The following is a 21435-nucleotide window of genomic DNA, read 5'->3' as shown; positions in this document are numbered from 1 at the left end:
TTGCTGTTTCGTTATCTTCTTCGGTGCTGGGGATCTAACCCAGGGTCTGGTGCGTGCTGTGTTAGCACTCTACAGCACTGAGCTGTACCCTAGCCCTCGGTTCTAAAGCTAAAACAAAGCGCAAGCCATTCCCACTCAAACCAATACTTTAATACAATATATACCTTATATGCGGCTATAAGCTGAGAACAGTTTCTGTTTTTCCTAATACTTTTATTAGTGCCGGTTAATTTCCAGTGGCGCAGGAAAGCGGCGTCTGCGTTCTTCTGCAGGTAGGTTATCAGATCATTCTTTGGTAGTTCATCAGTGCCAAGGTACTGTTCCACATGCTCTATAGACCAGCAGCCCTACGGCAGGAAAACCAAACAGTGGCCTCTCCCAGTGATGGGGTCTGTGATATCTCACATGCATTACAGACGCAGCCATGAGATCATGCACCTAGTCTAACTTCAAGAGTTCAGCGCCAGTCTCCCTCCTCCTCAACTGTGATACAATCTGTTTTTTCTCCTTGAGTTGGTTTAAATAAGATGGCACCCACGGGTTCATATAATTGAAGGCTTACCTGCCTGGGAGTGGAACTGTTTGAAAGCTTTAGAAATACTAGGAGGTGTGGCCTTGCTGGAGGAAGCCTGTTACTAGGGGTGGGCCTTGAGGTTTCAAAAGCCCACAGCAGGCCTGGTTTTTCTGTCTCTCTCTTCTCTCACCCTCAGCTCTCTCAGCTCAACAAGTTTCAGAGGACAACAATATTAGCAAGTGGCCTAGAAACCATTCTTTTCTTATGATATTTTGGCCAAAGAATGTGGCTGCCTTTTGCCCTTGTCTTAAATATCTGCCTAAGGCAAAATTGAGTTTTGGATTAATATCACCGGCAGAGTATTTAGAGTATTGTCAATCTTAGCAGATCTATAATGGAAAGGGGGCATGCTGGACACAAGAACAAAATTACAGTTTGAGGAAGTGGAATGGAGCTAAGTTCAGTCCTCAAGGAAATCAAAAACTGAAAGGAAAGTCTGCAGCTGAGTGCGCGGCGCCCTGAGAGCCAGACCCCACCAGCCAAGCTCTAACTTGTGAAAAAGAATTCATGAAAAGCTCGCGCAAAGGACAAAGTGTGGATGTAACTGGTCCAGCCCCAGGAAGGAGCAGGACGTGGCAACTCTGGGAGCGTGGCTCTGGATTTACAGTCAAGGCTCTCCCTCTCTGGAAAACAGCTGAGGCAAGGATATGTCATGGGTGCTCCTGCAGCGAGGCTAGAGAGGTCGCTCCATGGAACTGTGAAGGTGAAGCCTACCTAAATTGCCTTGGAGACCTCAGGATGCTGGAGAAGCTAGAACTGTAAGATACCTGCCAAGGAGAGCTGCTAACAGGGAGTGGAAGCAGTCCGAGAGAGGTGTGCTGCAGTCAACAAAGCTGAAAGGACTTAGAGGTCTGAAGGGCACATGGAAATATAGAGTCTGAGTTTGCCCAGCTGGTTTTTGGTCCTGCTTTGGTTGAGAAGTCCCTTATTTGGCTCTTTCCTCCCTTTTGGAATGGTAACATATATTCTGTGCCATTGTATGTTAGAAGTATGTGATTTGCATTTTGATTTATACAAGGGGTTACAGTTAAGAGATTGCCATGAGTCTTAGAATATTTGAACTTTCGGACATTTTGTTTTGTTTTTCAAGACAGGGTTTCTCTGGAGCTTTAGAGCCTCTTCTGGAACTTGTTCTGTAGACTAGGCTGGCCTCGAACTCACAGAGATTTGCTGGGATTAAAGGTATGCGCCAACACTGCCTGGCACACTTTGGACTATTTAAACACTATTGAGACTTTGATAGATTGTGGGAACGTTTGACGTTGGACTGAATGCAGTTTTGCACTATGTGGCTAGAAAGCTATGAGGGTCAGGGAATTGAATGTCTTCACAGGCTAGTAGATTTGAAAGCTTAGTCATCAGGGAGTGGAGCTCTTTGATAGGAACAGAAGTGTTAGGAGGTATGAACTTAGGAAGGTATGACCTCTAGGAAGTGTGTAACCGGAGATGGGCTATGAGGTTTCAAAAGCCCAAAACAAGCCCCTTCTCTCTCCCTGCTGCCTGCAGAACAGGATGAAGCGACTTCTCCAGCACCGCTCCTGCCTGCTGCCTGCTATGATGACACCGGAAACAAGCCCCAATCCTGTAAGAGTTGGCCATGGTGTCTCTTCACAGCAATAAAACACTCACTAAGACATTCTTCACATTTTTCACTAAGCAACTAGGCCCCATTGTGTAAAAATAACTTACCATTTTCCCGTTTTCTTTTTCTCTATCAGAATCCTTCATTTCTCTATACATGATTCTAAACATGAAGACATTATTCAATTAATTAAAAAATCAAATATTTATACTTATTTCCAATAAAGATCTAATCTTTGAAAATACAAGCTAATGAGGTCATTCATTAGATATACATTTCATTAGACACTGAACTTGAACTCAAGGAGTTGTCAGCAAATATTCTATCACTGAGGTCTATTTTCAACCTTACTCTTTCCAACGACTCTTACTGTATATCCCAAGCTGACCTCAAAACTGATTCTGTTGACTGGATTCTGCCTCCCAAATGCTGGGATTATTAAGCCACATGACACTTGTCTGACTCAAAAGAATTTTTTAGACAAAACATTCCAAAAAAAGCACACATCAACCAGGTGTGGTGGTACATGTCCAGTACTTAAGAGTAAGAAAGCAGGGGCAGGAGGATCATAAGTTCAAAGTCATCTTTTACTACATAGCAAGTTTGAGGACAACCTTTGATACGTGAGACTCCATCTTTAAAAAACAGAACAAAGGACAGGTGGGGACTACACAGAAAAGGCTTGTCTCTGATCTGGGATTCCCCTCTGTATGCTGTGAATACCATTGGGGAATAAACTGCTTTGGCCTGTTGATAGGGCAGAACTTAGGTGGGCAGGGAAAACTAAACCGAATGCTGGGAAAAAGAAGTCAGAGAGAAACCATGTAGCCCTGCTGAAGACAGACGCCAGGACGTCACATAAGGTAAAGCCACAGCCACGTGGCGATACACAGATTACTAGAAATGGGTTAAATTAAGATATAAGTGTTAGCCAATAAGAAGCTAGAACTATTGGGCCAAGCAGTGTTTTAAATAATATAGTTTCTGTGTGGTTATTTTGCATCTGAGGTGCTGGGCCGGGAAACAAGCGGCCTCCTAACAAGTTTCAAAACAAACAAACAAAAACCCCAAAAGGACCACAAATACATACATCAATTCTACAGTTTTCAAAGTGATTTAAATTACTTGTACGTGTGTACATTGGATGCACACATGCCACAGAACACATGTGGAAACCAGAGGACTGAGTCGGTTCTCTGCTTCTACCACACAGGTCAGGGGCTGGAGCTCAGGCTGCAGGCCTCGCATCAAGCACTCTTAGCAGACTGCCATCTCAACAGCCCCACGCCTGCAGAGCTTTTAAAAATATGAACGCTCTATATACTAAGTGTTTTGACTTCTTTTAGAGTTACATAAATAAAATGAGGCAAAAATGCAATTTTTCTGTGACCAGACAGAAAGGCTAGGAATAACAATGATGAGAAATGCTTATCCTCTTCTTTGTTATTTTTTCGAGACAGGGTTTCTCTATGTAACAGCCCTGGCTGTCCCGGAACTCCTCTGTAGGGTCAGGCTGACCTCAAACTCAGAGATCCACCTGTCTCTGCCTCCTCAGAATGGAAATAAAGGCGTGTGTCAACAAACACCACCCAGTAAGAAATGCTTATTTTCTAAGACAGTGAAATCAGTTTTGAGTATCTGAGGTGATAAAATCACTATACTTTCTATTTCAAAAATACCTACATTACTTTTATCAAATACTGTCTAGGATTATGAACTACTGAAAGATCATAAACCAAATTAACGAAAGTGAAATTAAGTGTTAATAATTTATTGTTTGTTATAAAATACTACTTACTTACTGGGTAATACTAAACACTTGCTATGCCCTAGAAACAATTCACGTGTGTTAATCCATTAATTCCTCACAATTATGCTTCTTTTGTTTGCTTGCTTGTTTTCCGAGACAGAGTTTCTCTGTAGCTTTAGAGCCTGTCCTGAAGCTAGCTCTTGGACCAGGCTGGACTCAAACTCACAGAGATCCCACCTGCCTCTGCCTCCTGAGTGCTGGGATTAAAGGCGTGCACCACCACGGCCCGGCTATGCTTCATTTCATAGATTTTAAAACTGAGAAACAAAAATGGTCAAATTTTGGGGGTACAGCTTGGGTACAAATCTGATGGCAAGCACACTAAACCAGTTGGGTCATTGACAATTATTTGTGGAGTAAATAGAGTAGTTTAATTTACTCCACAGAAGGGACAAATAAGGTACATTTACTATTCCTATCATAAAGCCTAGCCATCCTACAGCTGCAGTCAGAAGCAACCTTATTGGTCCCTGCAAAGCAACGAAACAAGAAACAAATCTTGTCTGTTCCTGTAATGCACAGTACAGAGACTCAACACTCTGTGGCTCATAGATAGTAACAAAGACTACTGAAATATCAAAATCTCTTACGTGTACGTGGGCTCCCAAATACGCCTAAGTTTATCTGACTTCACATTGCCATTACAAGACAGCTGAAGCAATTTCTGTACATAATAAAAGATGGTTGATCTGAAATTGGTAAGCGGCAATTCAACTTCCCGAGTTGTTCCAAGCCCAGTTACTTTCAGCGTGAGAGCCAATCGAGGGGATGGAGTGCATTCAACTTCTTCCAAGAGCTCCGAGTGTGGTGTTCCTAAAGATATAAAAGATGAGAAAACAGTCTCACACAGAGAGACCAGGCATACATTCACTTAACAGCATCTTCTTATGACTCGCTGGCTTCAAGATTTACTTTACTTATTATTTCTGATTTGTGAGAAAAGATCTTAGTATGAAGTTCAGGATGGCCTGGAATTTGCCATAGAGTCCAGCAAGTTCCAAGCAGGCCTTTGAACCCATGGCAACCCACTTTCCTGAGCCTCTCAGACCCAGGACAACATGATCCCTGACTGTCTTACTTAAAAAAGTAAAGTATTGCTGGGCAGTAGTGGCGCATCCGCACCCCCACTCCTGTCCCGCCCTGAGACAGCCCAGCTGTCCTGGAACTCTGGGATTAAAAGCGTGCATCCCACTGACAACTTTAACTGAAACACGGCCCTGTTACTGGACACAAACAGACGAACATCCTCCCGCTCACTAGCATACACAAAGCAGGATAGGAACAGCGCTGACAGAGTTGCCCAGAAAGTCGGCAGCTGCCTGTGCTTCTTAAGGAACTGCTCTTCTACAAAGCGAGTACAGAACATCTTATTCAAGTTCTATCTATCTTTAAGACATTAAATTAAAAAATCTGTGTATCTTCATAGGGAACAGTCTCTTCATATCAATAAAACCATATTTAGTGACAAATCTTTTTTAAGGACCATGTATTAGAATACCTGGTATTTACTGAGACACAATCAGGTACCATGATATAAAAGTCTTAACATTCATCTTTTTTTAAACTACCTTGCCAAACAAGAAGCATCATTTTCTCCATGAAAGAGATGCGGAGATCTAATATTACTACAAAACGGGTGCTCTTACGACACCAATATATTTTCTCACTCTTCTTGAGATTTGAAGTTTTGAACCAAAATTGTCATCTTTATTCCTTCTGGAGGCTCCACTGCAGTCAGCTTCCTTGCTGTTTTTCACTTCTAGAGGCTGTGTCTGCCCAGATTCCTTAGCTCACGGCCCTCATCACTGACCTTTGCTTCCCTGGCACCACATATCCTGTGGTTCTCATCCTTCTGCCTCATTCTTAGAAGGATGATATTGGGCCCATCTAAAGGTGATTAACTTGATTTACCTACAAAGTCTCTCTCCATGTTGGGGCAACGAGGTTTTAAGTTCCAGAAATTAAGATCTAGGTATTGTGAGTAGGAGGGGGCACACTAGGTGCCTACAATACCCTAAAAAGGTGAAGTGGTTTTCTTTAGCTTTTGTTTTGTTGTGGAGACGGAGTTTCATAATGCAGCCTAACTGGGCTTGAATTCCACCTGCTTCTGACCCTAAATTTCAGGATTAAAGGTACGTGCCGCCACACCTAGCCCTATGAAAAGTGTTAGCGGATGAAGTTGTCACCCAGGCAAACTCACTCTAGAAATATTGACTAGAGAAGCAGATAGCTTTCCAAAGTTAACAGAATTTAAAACCCCACCTTTAAATAACACCTTGCTTAAAAGACTTTACAAATACAAACAATGCTTTGTTAGAGATGAACTTTCATGGCAGAGCACATGAATCCAGGTCCTAGGTTCAGTCCCTAAACACACACACACACAGAACAATTCTTCCTTGAGAAGCCCATATCCATTCTCTGAAATATCTTTCTTTCTAAACATCTTTCTTAGCCCCCATGCTAAAAAAATCTATCTTAAAGTATCTATTCTACTCCCTCCCCTTCTTTTATCATTTGAAGGTTTTTTGTTGTTCTTGTTTTGAGACACAGTCTCTTCTAGTCCAGGCTGAAGCTCGCTTTGGAGTTCTGATCCTCTGACCCTCAGTCATCAGCCTTCCATGTGCTGGTACTACAGGTATGTGCCAACACACCCATCTTAAAATACCTTTAATAAAACCCCAACTCTGCTTGAGAGAGACAGAGAGAAGTTGTGATTGGCTTCTGTAAAATATCCGTTTTGGATTTATAGGCAGTTGTGAGCTGCCTGGTATGGAAGGTGTGACTCAAACCTGGATCCTCTGCAAGAACAGTGGCAGCTTGCTTTAAGGCTGAACCATCTGGGTGCCCCACCACCTTTCTGCATGGGTGCTGCGAATCCAAACAAGTCTTCAAGCATGCAAAGTAAAAGTAAGCATGTCTGTCAACTAAGCCACCTCCCCAGCCCTAAAACAGCTTTCTTTTTAACTTATTTTTAAAAAATATTTATTTATATATGGGACAGGGAGGCGCCACAATTCCACATGTTGTGGAAATCATATGACAATTTATTAGCTTTCTGCTTCTACCATGTGGATTCCAGGGTTTGAAACTAGTTTGTCAGGCTTAGCAGCAAACTCCATCACTCACTGAATCCTATCACTGGTCCCAACATCTATACAATTTAGAGTTTAAAAAGAAAAGAAAGAACTTTTAATATTAACTTGCAAACATAAGCAGCACTTTATCTCACTGGTTATCGCACACTCAAACACGCTGTACCTGGGGGAGGAATCTCCAGGTCAGTTGTCTGCTGGACATTGGTCCGACCTGGTCTGGGATCGAAAGCAGGAACCAGGGCCGAGAACTGCCGCTTCAGCACGTAGTCGTCGTCCCAGGTCCTGCGCCGGCCGCCCTTGGTCTCGTACTCCTCTTCCTCCTGCGGCGGGAAGTTCACACAGTCACAGAGCTTCTCCCTGAACTGACTGATGCCTACCAAATAAGGCAGCTACAAGGTAAGTCATCTGTCTGTGTAGAGGGCAGAGGACAGCTTGAGGGAGCTGGTTCTCTCCTTCCAACATGTGAGTCTCAGAAACCAAGCTCGGGTTGTCAGGCAAGAGCCACTGAGCCATCTTGCTGGTGAACTTGGTTTGTTCTCTATGGGGACTGTGCTTCCTTTACTTGAACTGAAGTAATCTAATACAAATGTGTAAAGACACATATTTATTTATCAAATGTATACTGACCAGTGGGTACAAAACTCTGTACCTGTGGTAATATGACAAAGAACTATATTCAGTCTCTATTTCCAGAGTTTAAGACCAGGCTGGTCTACAGAGCGCCTGTCAGAACAGGCTACAAAGCTGCACAGAGAAACCCTGTCTTGAAAAACAAACAAAAAGATTCTACCTAATCTGAAAGAGTCTATCTATACTGAACTAAAATCGATTAACGATTCCCCTCTGTTGTTTCGTTGTTTTTAAAAGTAAGAAACAATTCTTTCCTGTCTACATTGCAGTCTTTAAAATAAATTTACAGTAGATCTCATTCTTCTCCGTATTTTTTTTAGCTCCAAATAGTTTGTGACAGTAAGTATAAAGGGTATGATTTTAAAGGAATGAACTTTTCTTTCTGTAATTTAACAGTTTCCTAAAGACAAAAAACAAATACAATCTCTATTTCCTATCTTTGATATTACAATTTGGTGGCATAACACTAACAATCAAGAAAAACCTAGGTAAAAAGCCTTTTGTAGTACTTTTCTAATTTTCCAAGTCTATTATTTTAAAATAAGATTTTCTTAATGTAAATTTCATCTCATACTAGATTGATTACACAAAATGGATGAGTCACTGGGAGGCATTTTGACTTCCTACAAGACAAACAGATGAAAGTCTTAACTATTAAATCAAATGGCACACATGCATACATACGCCTCTCAAAGTTTGAACACTTGATTTAAATACCTTTTCCAATAGATAAATTGAAACTACATAGCTATGGTGTTAGGCTTGCATCCTGAACCCCAAACTACTATGTATGACTTCAGAGTCACTGTAGCTAAAAACTGTGATGAACACTTAGAGAGCCACTGGGGAGAAGCAAGGTAACTCATGCGGTGTAGCGAGAACTATGCCCACCTCATAGTGACCACTGTCCACTAAGGTCACCACTACAAGGGAATGATGAGATGACTCAAGAGCTAAGGGCACTTGCCACCAAATCTCATGACCTGAATTCAACTCTTGGGACCCACGATGTGCAAACAGAAAATGTTTACCTCCTCTGATCTACACTGCATGGGGGGGGGGGGTCTATAAAGAGTAGAAAAGTAGGGATAAGGACTAGAGGGTGCTTTTCCTCTTCCTTTTTCTTCTTTTGGTGTGTGTGTGTGTGTGTGTGTGTGTGAGAGAGAGAGAGAGAGAGAGAGAGAGAGAGAGAGAGAGAGAGAGAGAGAGGGTTTCTCTGTCCTGGAACTCACGCTGTGGATCAGGCTAGTCTTGAACTCACAGAGATCCACTTGCCTCTGCCTCTGCCTCTGCCTGCTGAGTACTGGCATTAAAGGCGTGCGCCATCACCTGGCTGAGATGCCTTAATGAAAAAACAAAAACAAAGCATTCCTTCGACTACTACACACCTCAGCTGTTTTACTACCTGCTCATTTTTACTCAGAGCCCAAGATGAAGCAGTTTCAGTTTCACATAAGAAACTCACGGCTGCACTACACCTGAGCAAACCCTGGGTTCTCTGTGCTTGGAACCTATACACCAGGCAGCTGGGTTCAGGTGAAAGCAGCCCTTCCTCCTCTGGCATAAGATGTATCCCGTGACTGTAAAAACACGTGACGGGGCAGTAAATGTGGAAGTACCTGCTCCCCGATAGGTCGGCTGCCTGCTCCAGAAGGAACCTGTGGCAGCTGTGAGGTGACAGCATGGTGTGTCACATCAGAGCGGGAGCCAGCTCGACGCTGCAGGGACGGACGTCTCAGAATCTAAAATTCAAAAACACCAAGAGACACATGTTTAATGATTTGGTCAACATTCTTCATTCAGTCTAGCCCAAGAAAAGCATTATTTAAAAATCTTTCTCTTTTCTGGTCAATAAGGTGTTTGGGACTTTCTTTGCCGTGCACTGTGTACTGGTCTTCTAGTGTAAGGCACTTACGTGTGTTCCTGTCTCCATAGCCTCGGGGCTGAACCCAGAGCCCTGCGTCTGCAGAGTGCACTACACCACAGTCACTCCTCCAACCTTTCTAGCAACACTGTATTTTGAGACTAAGTTTTGTTATATAGCCCAGTCTGGCCCAGAACTCCCTAGGAATCCCAGGCTGCCCTCAATCTTCCTGTTTCAGCCCAAGTGATGGGACAACGTGTCATCTGCCCTTAATTTTACATTCACTGTGTAATACACAGTATACACAGGTACCCGGGTACACATGTAGAGGTTAGAGGACAACCTAGAGGAATCCAGTCTCTCCTTTCCTTTCACTGTGAGTCCCGGGGATTACTGAACTCAAGTCACCCAGGCTGAGTGGCAAGCATCTTTCCCACAGTCTTGTGGGCTCCAGGCATATGCCATCTAAATGATACATATTAAAAAGTATTTTTTAAAAGTTCCTCATTCCTGTTGGGTGGTGGTGGCACAAGCCTTTAATCCCAGCACTCAGAAGACAGAGGCAGGCGGATCTCTGTGAGTTCAAGGCTAGCCTGGTCTACAGAGCAAGTTCTAGGAGAGGCTCCAAAGCTACAGAGAAACCCTGTCTTAAAATAAATAAATAAGTTCTTCATTCCACTAACATTTTTTGTCATTTAATATTTTATCCCGTCTATTTTATTTTTGAGACAACCTTTTATAGGGCCCAAACTGGTCTCAACTCCCCAAGTGCTGAGAATGACTCTGGATTTCTGATCTTCCTATCTCTACTCCCCAAGTACTGGGTCTACAACCACCATGTCTGGCTTCTAACACCTATATTAGTGAAGGGAATGGGCGATTCTCTCTACCATAACCTCCTCGTATTCTTGGTCCTCCTGATTGTCATCTTCATTCTCATCATCTTCCTCATCAGGCTCGGGCAAATCCTCATCATCATCTAGCTCAGCTAAGAGAGTACTGGCACGACAGCTATCAAGAAAATCTAGGAAGGAAAAAAGCCAACAACCTGATTATCAACACAATTAATAAACAACGCAAGGTGTCTTCGCATCTGGGGTTGTACAAACTGAAAATAAAATTCAAAAGGCTCAAGCATAAATGCCAGTTAATGATGCCACCTACATATCAACACATATAAGATAATAATTAACAACCGAGACTAATCACAAGCATGGCAGAGAAAATGGATGACCATAAAGTGTATTTCAGTCTAAAACAATCTATGAAAGGACAACCACGTGAATGATATTTAAAACAAAACAAAAATACATACAACCCCACCTTCATTCTCTGAGTGTGACAGGAAACACAATATGGTGAAAAGAGCGCACTGGTGTCGTGGATTCCACCATGAATATCTACTGAGCACACACTATGGGTGAAGAACTGCTGTATCACAAATATATCATTATAAACACAGCTAGAATGTCCAATTATCTAAGAAATCGATAGAAGACAGAATTTAATAAACGAACTAGTCAGGTGGTGGTGACACACACCTTAATCCTAGCACTTGGGAGGCAGAGGTAGGCGGATCTGAGTGTTTGAGGCCAGCCTGGTCTACAGAACAAGTATCAGGACAGCCAGGGGTGTTTACACAGAGAAACCCCGTCCTTAAAAGGCAAAAATAAATAAATAAATAGACTAATATCTAGAAATATAAGCTTTTATAAAAAGGCCTTATGAAGACAAACAGAATTTAAGACAATCAAAAAGAATGAAGCTTAGACCTGGCATGTTACTTATGACTACTTACGAATAACATCTGTTTGTTACAGAATAAGTATATAGTATCTTTCACATTATCTGTATGAGTTAATGTATAAGCAAGCTCAGTAATCTTAAATCCCCTCTATCATCTTCTTTCTTAGGGACATCTCCCCAGTGCAGACTGGGTCATGTTGGAGTGATGGTGTATAGCTGTAACACAAGCACTCAGTAGGTGAAAGCAGGGGAATCATGAGTTCAAAGTCAGCTGGAACTACAGTAAGCTTCTTTCAAAACCAAAACAAGGACCAGCAAGAAGGTTCAGTGCGTCAAAAGTGCTTGACAGACAAGCCTGAGAACCTGAGTCCAATCCCCAAAATCTGCAGCAGAGGGGAAAAGTTGACACCTGGAAGTTGACCTCTGACCTCCACATACACGTATCACATACACACACAAAGAATAATGAACAATTTTAAAGTATGTATCAAATTTATATCATTCAACATAAAGACACTAACAAGCTGTTCTTTACGACAATTAAAAACAAACAGCAAAATAATAATGAGGCCAAACAAGAGAAGTGTTTACTAGCTGTATAAAAGGAATACAAACTCTTTTCTTCTCTCTCTCTCTGTCTCTCTCTGTCTGTCTCTCTGAAGACAGGATTTCTCTGTGTAGCAACCTGGCTGTCCTGGAACTAGCTCTTGTAGACCAGGCTGGTCTTAAACTCATAGAGATCCACAGCCTCTGCCTCCCGAGTGCTGGGACTGAAGGGGCGTGCACTACCACCGCCCGGAACAATGAATCTTTCATGTGCCTAACATTTCTAGCACCTTGGTCTACATCTTGAAAGGCATCCACCTGCAGACCCCAGGAGGGAGGGTGAGGTCACAAATTCTTAATACTAGAACTAAGCAATGGAAATACATATTCCAAAAGAACATCATATTATCCAAAAATATTTAGCAACTTGCATTTACAGACCTTAGAGACAAAAGCTTTTTAATCAAACTTCAGAAGTATCATGGTACTCTACTTAATTAAAGAGGTAAACATTTTTAACAGCTAATATTATGAAGCCAGTATGTGTCCTGTAATTACTGACAAGTCCCAGCACGACCAGCAACAATTCAGCATCAGGGACGTTTAGAAACATGTGTGTCTTACCATCAGTGGTATCTTCAGTTTAGTGGACTATGCTCCCCTTAGCACACGTGAGGGCTATATGGCAGTGCACAGGAGCTCTCACGAACGGAACTGGCTCTTCAAAAAACAAACCCATTACGTCTTCAGACTGGGTTTTCATCATCTACTGAAATTTTCTGATATTTTAATAATTTACTTAAATCATTTCCCCACATTCTTTTGTTATTTTGTATATAAGAACAATAAAGAGCTCTGAGTGCCAGGCATGGTGGTGCACATCTATAACTTTAGCTCTTGGGACTCTGGGGCAGGAAGATCAAATATATAAAGCTAGCTTCAACTACACTGTAAAATTTTATCCTAAAAAAGAAATCAGAAGCTCTAAATGTCAAATATTTGAACAGCCCGCAGACCCAAATTATGCCTCTCAGAGTACAGGGTTTATGCTGCAATGATGTGACTCCAGCACCGGAAAGCATTTCAAGTCTGACGTCACTGCTATCCTTCATGCAGTGTGAGGAGTGGAGAGAGTAATTTTATAATCTAATACTTTTATTTTGTTTTGTTGCTTGTTTGGTTGGTTTTTCAAGACAGGGTTTCTCTGTGTAACAGCCCTAGCTTTCCTGCAACTCACTCTGTAGACCAGACTGACCTTGAACTCAGAGATCTGCCAGCTTCTGACTCCTGAAGCTGGGATTAAAGGCGTGTGCCACCTTGCCCGGCCAACAGCCCTACACTTTCACACTGGCATACCCACAGCTGCACCTTTTTTATAAGGGGGGAGTGTTGAGATGGAGTTTCTCTGTGTAGCCCTAGCTCTCCTGGAACTGGCTCTGTAGACTAGGCTGCCCTAAAACTCAGAGAGAACTGCCTGCCTCTGCCTCCTAAGTGCTGGGATTAAAGGTTCACAGCCTCATTAACTTTAGGATTATCACTACCATGAACAAGACACTCAAGTGTGAGGAGCTGGAGATTTGCTCTTGCCAAGGACATGAGTTCAGTCCCCAGCACCAGTCCCCAGCTGGACAGGTCCCAACCGCCTGGACCCCTAGCTTCAGGGGATCTAACATTATGTATTCTGAATTCCATGAATACCCATATTCATGTGTGCATACATACATATACAATGAAAAATAAATCTTAAAGCTTAAAAGTATTGCATTAACAAATGAGGAGGAAGGGACAGAGAGCCTCCATGAAAATAACTACCTCAAAGAATTTATAAGACTTTGATATAATAATCACCAAATTTTGCACATTTAATTTACTAAGCAAGAAATCAAGAAAAATGATTTTCACAATCATTTCATAAAACACATCAAATCTTTGGCTTAGAAGAGACAATATTATAGGGAAAAAAGAAACCCCATTAAAGAAGTGTACAGTAAAAAGTATTTAAAATTTATCTTTATATAAACTCTTATATTTGAAATTATCAAAAATTATTTTTTAAAAACAACTGAGGGCTGAAGATACAGTACAAGGACAGAGCGCTCGTTCACCCAGCCTGTGAGTCCTGGGACGGCCAAAGGAAAAAATAGGCAACACAATCAAGGAATGGGGAGTAAAAGGCACCTGAACTCATCTTGACAGGTAAACAACCTTTTTGGAAGTAATTACTTTTTAAGGAATTTATCCTGAGGACATTCCCGGCAATACAATCCTAAAGTGTACACACATGTTTATGGAAAGGAAGAAGTTATAACTATAGATAACTATAGAAACTATATAATTTGGGGGCTGGAGAGATGGCTCAGTGGTTAAGAGCACTGACTGCTCTTTCAGAGGTCCTGAGTTCAATTCCCAGCAACCACATGGTGGCTCACAACCATCTGTAATAAGATCTGGGGCCCTCTTCTGGCGTGTGGGCATACATGGAGGCAGAATGTTGTATACATAATAAATAAATAAATCTTTTTTAAAAAGGTATATAATTTTTCATGATAATCCCATAGTGGAATATTTGGTAGTAATCCCAAGTGTTGTACAAACATATTCAGTATTAGGATATACAGATTTACTGAGTAAAAGAACTGACTGAAAGACATAATTCCTTTTTGTGTATTGTGCGTGTGTGTGTACACAGGATCAGGTTTGGACGATAGGGACTCTACATTTTCTATTAAATTTTTTTTCTAATATGATAAAAGAACCACATATTCTTTTAAGCTTTAAAAAAAAATGTGTATTAGTGTTTTGTCTGCATATATGCATGGGTGAAACAAGCATGCCAAGTGCCAAAGAGGCCAGCAGGGGGCATCCATCCCACTGGAGCTCCAGATGTTTGTGAGCTGCCCCGTGGGAGTTGGGAACTGAACCCAGGTCCTCTGCAATAGCAGCAAGTGTTCCTAACTGCTAAGCCATCTCTCCAGTTTCTTTTTTAAAACACTGAAAGAATCAAATAGCTTTTGTCTCTGAATACTGTACAGAAGCCATGAAAACAAAACTTCAGAGCTTTCGGCTGGATGGTGGTGCACGCCTTTAATCCCAGTACTCAGGAGGCAGAGGCAGGCGGATCTCAACTGTTCTTATTGAGCTAAACATTTTCCCCACTCCTCTAAATTAAAAATTCATTTTATGCGTTTGATTTTTGGTTTTTTTGCCTGCAGGTATGTCTGTGTACCACACGCATGCCATATCCTTGGAAGTCAGAAGAGAGGCTGAGTCCTTTGGAGCTGGAGTTATGGATGGGTATGAGGTGCTATGTGGGTGTTGGGACGAGAACCCCACATCTTCTGCAAGACCAACAAGTGCTCTTAAACCCTGAACCATTTCTCCAACCCGTATAATGAGATAATTTTAATACTCCTCCACATCATGAGTTTTCATTTTCTATGCAGACATTTATATGGAAGGTTATGGATATCTGAGAATAGTGCACACCTTAAATCCCGGCACTCAGGAGGCAGGGACAGGTGGACTCCTCAAGGTCAATCCAATTACGTAGTTTTAGACCACCTCAGATTACAAAGTGAGACCTTACCCCCAGCTCCCCATCACCAAGGATAAAGCACCAGCATGACATACAAAACATACACCAAATGCCCACACACAGCTTTCATGCTGTAACTCACCATATAAGGAGTACTCAGCCTCCTGGCCCGTGTCACTCTCACTGGAGGTTGATGTGAGGCTGGTGGTTAAAGTATTACTTAACGACTGACCCACTGATAAGACTGTTGTCGCCGTAGCTACATTGCTGCTGCTAGTAACACTGGATGTTGACATTGTCACTGTGGATGTAGTACCAGGTGTGGTCAAGTTAGGGAAACTCTGAGCACCCATAAGAGGAGAAGCTAAAAATAAAAATGAAGCAAATCAGTTAAAATACATAGGATTGTAGGAACCTCCGAAAAAAAATGCAAAAGTTTTCCAAACACCATGAAACACATTAATAATGAAAACATTGAAAAGCAACAACTTTGGGAACTCAACTAAAAGCCAACTAAAAAAACTACCATTTAAAAAAACACTATTATCTTCAAAATATTTAAAGCCTAGCTTCTACAAAAAGAGAAACAAAAGAAGTAATTTTACTGTAATTTCTATGGGAATTAATTCGACCCATTAATAACTTAAATTAGAATTAAATAGCTTTCAGAAGCTAAAATGAACACAGGAGCTAGGTGGAAGCTATACTACTATATAATGTTACTATTTAATATTTAATAGTCATCTACTTTGTCATGTAATTTTATTTAATCACTTATTATAAACACAAGATAATCTGAATTCTTAAAACTCAGAGTCTTCAGAACCTGACTTCCCAGTGCCAAGGCGCTGCACCCTGTGACTCCCGGGCTAGCCCAGGCCCCAGAAGGAGGAGCTCACTTACTTGCGGTGCTCATCACGTTCCTCCCCAGGGTATTAGTGTTGTTATCACTGCTGCTCCGGCTCAGGTTCATGTTGTTCGTGGCATTAGTCCGCGCTATGTTCGCCACTCTCCTTACAAAACTCTCCAGGCTAGACGTTTCTCTCGAGGACAAGTTAGGTACACTCGCACTGGAGCTCATGGGGGCCCCAGCAGCCAACAAGGAACTCACTGACAGTCTGTTACTTGCTGAAGAACTAAGGGGGCGCTGTGAAGCTGCTTCCTTGTTAGTTAATTCAGATACTGAACTAACATCAGGAGAGCTAACACTGACAATCCCCATGGATATTGCACTAGACTCCCCAGGAGCACGGACAGAGCTATCAGTGCCTAGCTTCCTCTCCGCGTTTTCACTTCCCATTTCCGCTGTTAGGGTGCTGGTGCTTGCACTGGAAGATGACCCTACTTCTGTTTGAGGGACGTTTTCAGCAGATGAAAGAACAACAATTGGTTCAAGTACATCAGCTCCTGAAACTATACTGTGTTCCATTACAATTTCTGATCTCCGTTCCGTTTTGGTCGAACCCAAGCTGATGTCGCTGCTACTGGCCACGCTACACACAGAACTGCTGCTTCCTTTTCTACTTGAGGAGCCTGCAGCAGCAGACGTCTTGTCTGGACAGTTGTTTTTCACCAAGCTGCTCCATGATTGCGTTGTGCCTGAAACAGTGGATGAAACAGGTTTGGGTGATGCCACTGTATCAGGGTCGTACCCTGGTGCAAGCTTGAGGTCAAATTTTCCTTCTGCGCCCATACGGTAAGAGTTTGAGCCACCAGCATCCCAGGTGACATCAATCCAGCCTGGAAAGGGACAGGAGTTTGTGAGACCCAGCAGAAAGCAGAGAGGAGCGTGTCAGACAGTAGCTCCACAATACGGGATCGGCGATTCGTCAGTGCTGTACTTGCTGCATTACTAACCACTTACAGTCTGTCAACTAAAAGGTATTAAAATACGACTTGATACTACTGAGAGTCTATTTAATCCTTACAAAATAATACTAAGGAAAAAGAATGCACAGTACACACAAGGTTTCTGGGAGACCTATAAAATTCTTCCTCTTATTACATATATCTCTGGACATCCCAAGACTGGTGATAGTCTTCTGTTGGTTTGGTTTTTAGAGACAGGGTTTCTCTGTGTAGCCCCTGGCTGTCCTTGAACTCACTCTGTAAACCAGGCTGGTCTCAGAGACCAGTGCCACCACCACCTGGCCAACTGTTCATAATTAAAAACACTGTGAAGGTGGTATTTGTATCTATTCTGTTAAAAGGGACAGGGGGAGATCTTTTCAAATGGTTCTGAGGGTGAAATCCAAGGCCTAGCACATACAGGCATCTACCACTGAGCTACATCCCCAACCTCAGGAGCAATTTCTTTAAATGTAAAAGAAAAATACTGAGGTTTCAAATTCAACAAGTGAAAAACTTTGAACTGTTAAATATGACTATATGAGAACAAATGTTCACATAAGAGGAAGTGCAACTCACAGTCAATTTCTACGGTTGAACAAATCCTGAGAGTGACAGGTAAGACATTCCTATGTCACTCATAGAAATCTTAGGTTACTTGCATTTCAGTTGTGTTCTCAAAGCTTATTGGCTATTTATATCTTATGGCTAAGTTTACTACATTTGAATTAACACAAAAACATACTCGAAATAATTTAAAAGCAGGATGAGATCTTTTAGAATTTATAAACTAAAGCTAGTAACAATTCTAAATATTTTTAATCTATTTCTACTTCTATTTGAAAAATGTTACTTTTTATTTAAAGGATAATAAAATTCCAAAAAAAAAAAAATAGATTAGGAAGCGAGCTAACAGATTTCAGTCTTACTAGGCGCTAACTACCTGGGGGAAACACATTAAGATGCAGAAGTGCACGGAGCTTCCCGAGCACCGACACGCCACACAACTACCACACACTCAGTTCACGTTATGAAGCTCAGAGGAGCACTGAGCCATCTGCAGATTATCTGTTCATGAGGCATTCGAAAGAAAAATTGACCACCCCAAATCTACATAAACGGAAACATTCCAATTTGTATTTGTATGCTGAAATAACTTTTGAAGAACCAACATTAAACTATCTCTTCTGCTTCAGAGAAAGTCTAAGAAAAGGAAAGATTCAAAACATTATCCCAATATTAAATAAAGATCTGTACTGCACTGATACCACTGTATACTGAAATATCCAAATTCCATATAAATATTTCATATATAGGTATAAAAACAATTATTATATAATAACATATTAATACGCTTTATCCAGAAGGCAGGTGAATCATATTTTGCCTGGACCACTGAATAGATGAAGTTTAACTAGGTATCTTTACAAATTTGTAGAACAAGTGAACAATGGGTAGTTCTACCAACAGAGACTTCAGAACAGTAAGGAGAGGACTGGAAGAATGTGGGACTATACTAAAAAGTGTGCATCGTTCATATTAGGTTTGAGAAAACGTTAAAAAGGTGAACATAGACGATACCTAAATATAACATAAACTATTTCTATGCTCAAACACAGATTAAAAAGACATGATTAGTAAAAATTACCTATTGTGGGTATTATATTTGAAAGTTAAAAGCTCTTTGCGACATGTTTGAAGTCAAAATTGCACTGTAACATTTGAAGAATCAGAAACATGTGTCTTTCTTGAGTTGTAAGTTCTGAAATGAAGATTCGAATTTGCTTTTTTGGGGGAAAGATTTATTTACTTATTATATATACAACGTTCTGCCTGCATGTATGCCTGAAAGCCAGAAGATGGCACCAGATCTCATTATAGATGATTGTGAGCAACCATGTGGTTGCTGGGAATTGAACTCAGGATCTCTGGAAAAGAAGCCAGTTCTCTTAACCTCTGAGTTATCTCTCCAGCCCGAACATTCTAATTCTTACGTGTTTGTATTAGCTGACTCCATTCAGAAAAAAAATGAACTGTATCCCATGTCACTAGCTACCATCCTCTTAGTAAGCCACACACTTAAATTTATAACAGAATATGAACGCATTAACAATAAGCCACCTAAAAAATAATAATGTTTTAATATCTTATCTGAATGGTGCTCTTGTTATCTCAACCATTTTACATTTTACATTTTATCTCACTGCAAGCCTACTGTGATTTTAGTTTTTTTTCGTCAGGGCTCAATGCTATAGAAATGTTTGTGGTGACTTCCAAAGAATTTCCATTTTTAAAACAATACTGACTTATTTATTAAAGTATTTAAATTAAATGTTTTTAATCACATTAAAGTAAATACTTTATAAAACCAAACATTAACTAGTCTCCTAAGTTCTATCTTCTTTGATTTTTATTTTTAGAGACATGATCTCTAATCTAGGAACACCACCAGGCCTGGCTATGCGGGGCTGAGGATCAAACTCAGAGCTTCATGAACAGTAGGCAGGCACTCTACCAACTGAGTGAAATTCCCGAGCCCAAGTTTACTATAGCTCTTTAAATATTTAAGAACAAGAATATAAACATTTTATATTTTTAAATGCTCAGTGTAATTGGTAAGAATCTAGTTCAAGCAAATGTTTAAAAAAAAAAAGCCAGCAGGAAAACTGTTTAGGGAGCTAAGAGTAGTTTATTATTGGGTAAGGACTTTTCTAGAATCTACAGCAAAAAGGTCAAAATGAATGTACTTGCTTTGCACAGTTAGTCCTATTAAAGAAGGCAGCTTAAACTCCTCCAGAGGCTGGTAGACCCAGCACCCCTATACTAATTAACTAAGAGATCAAGAAACTGTATTCCTAGTCTTTGCTCTATTGAACGCTAATATTTTTTTTCCTTACATGTCTTTAAATACAGTGAAAAGGTACTACCTAAATTTTGAGACTACTAAGGAAAAACACACAAAATCACAATCAGGATTTACCGGTACCTTGAGAACAATATACTAAGGAACAAGAGAAGGAATGTATCTTGAAGATATTTAATTAGTACTAGTTTGATAATTATTCTACAATATTAGAAGTAGATTTTAATCAAAATCTAATAAGTTATTTTGTGTGTTTATTTCTAAGTAAATAAGTTTTTAATTTTTAGAAGGAGTCTCAAGCATGAAGCTCTGGTTGGCCTGGAACTATTAGGCTGACCTCAGACTCAGAGAGATCCACTATCTCTACCTCCCAGGTACTGAGAATAAAGATGTAGGGCACTAAGGCCAGCTTTATTTTTTTCATTTTAATGTGAAATCATCATTATCAGTTCTACAAAGGTCTGACATAGTCATGTGATTTACAAATTGTCCAAAGACAGAAGAAATAGTTGTACTACCAACCATCTAACACATGACCTCAACACCAAGCGTCCTAAGCCCCACTCACCATTGTGCAGCTCCCCTGTGACCGTGCCTTCTCCCTGAGGGCTGCCATCCTGATCTCGCCACTTCCAGTCAAGGCCTCTGATAACACGTGCTCCGGGAACCATATACCTGAGGACTTGGGAGCGCACGAGGCGCCTCTGCCTTCTAAGATTTGCTTCTGCTTCTTTAGCTGCTTTCCCTACGAGATCAGAAATAGGGAGATAGAAACCAGGTCACTTTCAATAACCAGCTGTAAATACTTAGCAAAGTCTCGTGTCCTCTCATTACCTAGCTGGTCTTCACATACTCCGTTGACAGTGCCATAGAGCTCGAATCCAGAGAGCGAGAGGTAGTGTGTCTGTCCACTGGCATTCTTCCCCATCTGTTTGATCCGCACATGGCGCCACCCCTGTTTCTCATCCTTTGCTGGGTCTAGTGGCCAAGTTGCAGTTGATCTGTGAATGCATCAGACAGAAAGTGTTTGAAAATATGTGATTTTAAAAAGAGAAATCACATGGAAAAGATATTGGAAGTGAGGTTTTCTTACACAATAAAAAACTTTAGAATATACCCTTAATACTCACTTAAAATTTGACTTTAAAAAAAAAAAGCCAGGCATGGTAGCACATGCCTTTAATCCCAGGAAACAGAGGTAGGTGTATCATTTTAAGTTCAAAGCCAGCCTCGTCTACAGTGAGTTACAAGCCATCAACGATTATACAGTGAGAGTCTGTCTCAGAAAACAAAACTGATTTAAAAATGGCTAATAAATTAAATACGAAATTTTAAAAAA

At 41.0% G+C, this 21435-nt stretch overlaps 1 protein-coding gene across 10 annotated transcripts in view; it reads right to left on the bottom strand.

The window, feature by feature from the left end:
- The window catches only part of Hectd1 (HECT domain E3 ubiquitin protein ligase 1), an 88022-nt gene that overhangs the window by 10962 nt on the left and 55625 nt on the right, over positions 1-21435 (bottom strand). For 3 of the 10 annotated variants that reach the window (XM_087911806.1, XM_087911807.1, XM_087911815.1), the window contains 10 exons: positions 20931-21097; positions 20665-20841; positions 16289-17125; positions 15528-15749; positions 10449-10582; positions 9314-9436; positions 7228-7384; positions 4557-4779; positions 2264-2318; positions 165-347 (listed from right to left, as the gene is read on the bottom strand). In XM_087911806.1, the coding sequence (XP_087767932.1) occupies positions 165-347; positions 2264-2318; positions 4557-4779; positions 7228-7384; positions 9314-9436; positions 10449-10582; positions 15528-15749; positions 16289-17125; positions 20665-20841; positions 20931-21097 (2278 nt within the window). The remainder of the gene's footprint in view (positions 1-164; positions 348-2263; positions 2319-4556; positions 4780-7227; positions 7385-9313; positions 9437-10448; positions 10583-15527; positions 15750-16288; positions 17126-20664; positions 20842-20930; positions 21098-21435) is intronic. The other 7 variants (XM_087911808.1, XM_087911809.1, XM_087911810.1 and 4 more) reach the window with 7 other exon arrangements.

Source organism: Myodes glareolus, chromosome 11, assembly GCF_982192425.1.
Source record: "Myodes glareolus chromosome 11, mMyoGla1.1, whole genome shotgun sequence".
Classification (NCBI taxonomy): Eukaryota; Metazoa; Chordata; class Mammalia; order Rodentia; family Cricetidae; genus Myodes; species Myodes glareolus.
This window is presented reverse-complemented; position numbering and strand designations above follow the sequence as displayed.